Source organism: Myotis brandtii, unplaced genomic scaffold, assembly GCF_000412655.1.
Source record: "Myotis brandtii unplaced genomic scaffold, ASM41265v1 scaffold5, whole genome shotgun sequence".
Taxonomy (NCBI): Eukaryota; Metazoa; Chordata; class Mammalia; order Chiroptera; family Vespertilionidae; genus Myotis; species Myotis brandtii.
Genome location: NW_005369060.1, coordinates 2152697 through 2158569, shown reverse-complemented (window position 1 = coordinate 2158569; position 5873 = coordinate 2152697). Strand labels below are relative to the sequence as shown.

General features: G+C 41.0%; 1 protein-coding gene across 1 annotated transcript in view; it reads right to left on the bottom strand.

The window, feature by feature from the left end:
* Positions 1–4598: 4598 nt before the first annotated feature.
* MIS18BP1 (MIS18 binding protein 1) overlaps positions 4599–5873 on the bottom strand; it is a 50194-nt gene continuing 48919 nt past the window's right edge. Inside the window, exons 15-16 of the mRNA XM_014548193.1 lie at positions 5336–5387; positions 4599–5158 (exon numbers count right to left, since the gene is read on the bottom strand). Coding sequence (XP_014403679.1) covers positions 5061–5158; positions 5336–5387 — 150 coding nt within the window. The 3' untranslated portion in view covers positions 4599–5060. The remainder of the gene's footprint in view (positions 5159–5335; positions 5388–5873) is intronic.

The window sequence follows — 5873 nt, the reverse complement described above, 5'->3', positions numbered from 1 at the left end:
TACCCAGCAGGAGCTATGGAGAGATCTGCAGATTCCTCTTCTTTGTTTGGGGTTTGGAGGTGCCCAGATGAGGCCCAGCTGTGAAGCAATGCAAGCTGCTGTGGGGCCTTGGGCCTACTTTTGGAAGTTCTGGGTCTCTCTGACCCAGCTGCAGTTAGGTAATTTTCAGATTGCAAAGGGCCAGGCCTTTCACATGCAAAAGCCTCTGCACACAGCTTGGGTGGGGCAGGGTCTCCGGGGATCAACAGGGGGGAGCAAGCAGCTATAGCTGCTCCTCAGTCCTACCCTAAGAGGCCCCGTGTCTCAGTGTCCCGGTAATCCCTACAAGCACCTCTGAGAGAAAGTCGCCCTCGAGTTCCGCCCAATGCCAGACAGTCCAGTTTCTCCCCGTATGAGTCTGGGTCCCCAGAGACTGGCCTGGAACTGGAGTTCAGAGCAGTCGGGAGCGTGTGACTCCCTCCCGATTGAAAAAGACAACCGAGTCCTCAGTTGCCAGCCCTTTCCACGCACGGCTCCGTACCTCTGCACTTTACTTCTGCACCTCCTCTGAGTCTCAGTGTGCTTTTCTCTTTCCTTCTAGTTGTAGAATTTCCACTCAGCCAGTCTTCCTGTGGTTCTGGATGATGTCTGTTTTGTCTTTTAGTTGTATTTTTGAAGTTGTTGTGTGGGGCAGCAATTTCCGGTGTTTACCTATGCCGCCATCTTGGTTTCTTCCTACAGCCCGTAGTTCTTACTGCCCGTAGGGACTTCTTTTCCCAGCTCTTGTACCCTGAGCTTGGCGTTTGACGTGGGGCTGGGACCCCTTGTTCCTCCAGGCGGCCTCCACAGAAGCAATCTCCCTCCCAATTAAAAATCAGCACACGTGGGTGCCAGACCAGCCCGTTCCACACCTCCTACTAGTCTCAGTGTGTTTTCTCTACTTCTCTAGTTGTAGGACTTCCATTCAGCCAGCTTTCTGGCAGTTCTGGATGATGGTTGTATTTTGGTTGTAATTTTGATGTGGTTATGGGAGGCAGTGAATACAGGCATTTGCCTATGCCGCCATCTTGGTTCTCCTCCAAGAATGAGTTAACTGAATTTTTTGCAGTCCTTATGGTTCTAGGAGCCCCATATACAGGATATAAATATATATTGTGACATTTATGTATTTCTGTTCTCTATTATGTTTTGAAACTGTATTTGCTATTTTTTATATCACTTCATATTATTTTTTTTAACAATTTCTTAGTGATTTCTTCTTCAGTACTTCAACTGTCCTTTTGTTCTTTTATTTTTCTCTTTCATGGATGCCAAGTTCTTTGGAAGCTTGTTTAGATCAAGTTAATTGCCTTTTAGGCTTCCTCCTAAAAGGAGGAGTTCACATTTTGAGTAATAATAATTATATGTCACAGGTGGGGCGGGGCATCAGGATTTTAGAGATGCTTAGGTGGGGCATGGCCAAAAAAAGGTTGGGCACCACTGGTCTAGTCAGCCTAGTGCTAAATCAGCCTTTAATTGTGGACATTTCCCCCTATTTACAGCCTTTTATTCTATGGTTGCCTCTTTCTTGTTATATTGTTGGGTTTTTGGTCCCTCATACAAGATTGCTTTTCTTACCTTAGACTTGGCAGGAACTTCAGAGCTTATCTAATTCAAATTGCTTTCTTATCAGATGATAAAAGTGATGCCCACAAACAAGTGTCATGGAAATCTAGAACCAGATCACAGAAACTATATACTCTTAAGTTCTCTTCTGCTATAAACTTACTATAATTATGAATTTAGCTCCTTTCGGATACTGTAAGTTCTCAGTTCTTCTAAAAGCAACTGATCTCATATTTCTGTTCTTCATAATTGTTAAAAGCCAGTGAGAACAGAAGCTTTAAGTTATTGACTGATAGCAGTTATCAGTCTGTTATCTCTCGGGTTCAATTTACCCTTCAGTATCTTGCTTTGCTATAATGGACTGGGCTTTTTGCGCATTTCTCCCTATAGTGAGCACAATTAAGTTTTGTCAGTAGAAGGAGGGAAGGTGGTCTCTTTCTGATTTCAGTTTGTTTTGCTTTTCTGCTTCCGATGCAGTGTCAGCAGTGCAGGTGGTTGGGACACCTGGTGGGTCAGGAATCGTGCAGTTCTTCAACAACCTAACATTGACCTAGGCCAGTGATGGCGAACCTTTTGAGCTCGGCGTGTCAGCATTTTGAAAAACCTTAACTTAACTCTGGTGCCGTGTCACATATAGAAATTTTTTGATATTTGCAACCATAGTAAAACAAAGACTTATATTTTTGATATGTATTTTATATATTTAAATGCCATTTAACAAAGAAAAATCAACCAAAAAAATGAGTTCGCATGTCACCTCTGACATGCGTCATAGGTTCGCCATCACTGACCTAGGCTGACCACACCTGGCAGCACCTCCCACAGACACTAATGTACCCATATTCTGTGTCCACCTGGCAGGCAAAATATTTCATAAATTAACATGGTGGGAGGGCCAGAACTAGATGATTTTGTTTACTAGAGGCCTGGTGCATGAAATTCGTGCACTTCGGGAGGGAGGTGGTTCCCTCACTTCAGCCTGGCCTGCGCCCTCTCGCAGTCCAGGAGCCCTTGGGGGATGTCCGACTGATGGCTTAGGCCCACTCCTTAGTGCTGCTGTGGAGGTGGGAGAGGCTCCCACCACCACTGCGTGCTCGCCAGCCGTGAGCCTGGCTTCTGGCTGAGCAGTGTCCCCCTGTGGGAGTGCACTGACCACCAGGGAGCAGCTCCTGCATTGAGCGTCTGCCCCCTGGTGCACAGAGCATGTCATAGCAATTGGTCGACTGATCGACTGCCCCCCTGGTGGTCAGTGCACGTCATAAGAAGCGGTTGAGTGGCCTTAGCATATCATTAGCATATTATGCTTTGATTGAATGGATAACCAGACACTTAGCATATTAGGCTTTTATTATACAGACAGTCCTCAGGTTACGTTCGACTTGACTTACGTCGTTTCGTGGTTACGTCGCCATCTCCCATTTATTTATTAAAAAAAAAAAAAGTTCCGTCATTTCGACATATGTCCGTATGTGCTTTATGTTTATTATTTATTTACCACAAGTAAAGATCAGGAATTGTTATCTTTCTTTTAAATTTTTTTTACTGTTTCACTTCCTTACTGCTGTGTATGTGCTCCATGTGAGTGACGTAGGTGGGTTCCGACTTATGGTAAAAATCGCGTTATGTCGAGGCATAGGAACCGATCTCTGATGTAACCTGAGGACCTACTCTATAGGATGCTTGCTGTATAGAGAGCTCTATTCATAGGTAAGCTGCAATAGCTCTCATTGATAGCACATAGCACTTAACTATCAACCCTATTATCCGTCCATCTTATTTTTCTTTTGAGTCCTTAAAGTCTTTCTTTTCCACTTTTAAGTCTTATTTGGAGGTTACCTTAAACCCTACTAGCTTATTTTATGGCCTGATGAAAAGAAATGGGACTAACTGGGAACTTGGCAGGTGGGCTACAATAGAATAGACTGGGAAGGACACAGTTGTTCTGATAGGACACAGTGAATGTGGTGGTGGTGGTGGTGGTCACACTTTGGTTTATGTCAGTCTATGCTATTTCAAAATTATCTTTTTGTTTCCCATTAAACAATTTAAGCAGCTTCTAACTCCTAAAACACCTTCTGTTAACATCAAGCAGCATGGCATTATATTAAATATTGGCAACTTAAATTCTACAACTCTATTTTTTATTTTTTTATTATTTATTATTTTTCATTTTTTAAATATATTTTATTGATTTTTTACAGAGAGGAAGGGAGAGGGATAGAGTTAGAAACACCGATGAGAGAGAAACATCCATCAGCTGCCTCCTGCACACTCCCTACTGGATATGTGCCCGCAACCAAGGGACATGCCCTTGATCGGAACCAAACCTGGGACCCTTGAGTCCGCAGGCCGAAGCTCTATCCACTGAGCCAAACCGGTCAGGGCTACAACTCTATTTTTTAGAGCTACTCTAAAATAACCTTCATTTGTTCCATCCTACATCTATCTGTCAAATCTTTGTGGTAGAAACAAGCAAGGAAGTTTAAAGGAGAATGATCTATCTAACTGCACTATTCTTTTTAAATCTTGTGTTTCTATAAATCCTATATTATATAAATGATTATTATTGACTAAATTTTTAAGACACCAGAAAATGTATCTTTTTAAGAATTCTGGGTTAAAAAACAACCAAAACACAAATATTATAAAAGCAAACTAATTTTATTTGAATAACCTAATTGGAGAGAAGGGTAGGTGAACATGTACTGTAACCAGAGGGGAATATTCTATGTCAAATTTTAAAACATAATGGCAGAATAAGCTGAGTTTTTTTTTAAAACAATGTTTACTACAACATAATAACTCCTTATAATGGTAGACCTATTATTATTTGAATGTTTGTCTATTCCAGTCTAATACTTTTTAATATTTACATATGCTGTGCCTAAATATGTAAATAAGGCTTAAGAACTGCAACAAAATCTGTTCTCTGACACTATCTAATAAAATACGGAAAAAGCACTAAATTAAAATTTACATAGGTTCATAGGTATGCCAATCATAAGTTTTAAGAAAAACAATTGGGAGAAAAGAAAGCATAACAAAGTTTCAACAACAAGTAATTTAAACATCGTATCAACTTTGGCTTACATACCAAGTGGTTAAAAACGCTAATTTCAAGTGTTCATGAATTCAGTAGCTACCAGTACAATCTATCCTTTAAGGATAGCAACATTTTTTTGAAAGATTTTAAAAATTCAGTTTGGATCATGATTTTCTTAAAGAGACTTAGATGCTTATGAGAGACCATTTATACAACAAGCAACACAATTTTCCTTATATTTTTAGTAGGCTGCAGCAATGAGGAATATTATATAGAAGGATCTTTAACTTTGAATACAAACAATAGAACCTTTGACCAGGAGCCCCCAATTTCAAAAGAAGCTACTTATAAAGAAAATATAGGTACTCCAAATGAAGGTACGAATAACTGTCTGCTTCTTGATAAAAATACTGGAAATATTTTCTCACTTTTACTATGCAGAATCAGAACTTGAAAAATAATAATCTTTCTCTTCTTCATCCAAAGACTCCATAGCATTAGTGAAAAGTTTTCCAATAGTGGAGCTTTCTCCTAAGAAGAATTTAATAAAAATGATGAATACATTTCTAAAAGTAATTTCAATAAAAATAACTATAAGAAATCAAATGGTAGGTCTGCCCATTTGACAACAGTTAATTTTACTACCATGTTAATAAAGAGACTGTTCTATAATAGAACCGAGCTACTAAAGAAAGAAATGTGTGTTACCTTTGTTAAGTGGGGTTTTTCTTCTTGATGGAGTTGAAAAATCACTTTCCACCTACAAAAAGAGTTTACATTAATAGAAAAATGGTACCTTCTGTGAAGCCTGCCTCAAATCTAGACAAAATTAAGCCTGCTTTATCCCCAGAGTACTTATAACAACACCTAGTCTATAATAATAAAAGCATAATATGCAAATCGACCTAACGGCCAAAGGCTATGGGTGTCAAATGTGGTCCGGAAGACCATGCTATGACACCCACTGGCGCCAGGCCAGCCAAGGCAGGTGCAATACGATTTGTCAGGGGCCCCACCATCACCTCATGATCACCCACAGAGGGAGGCCCAGGCCACGGGCCTACAACGGGTGGGTGGGGCCTCCCTCAGCGGGGGTGATCCATTGCGGAGTGAGTCTTTGGGGCGATTAATTGTGGGGTTCCTGGACTGTGAAAGGGCGCAGACCAAGCTGAGGGGACCCCCCCCCCCACAACCAAATGCACGACTTTCGTGGACTGGGCCTCCAGCCCAAACAAATAAAAGTGAA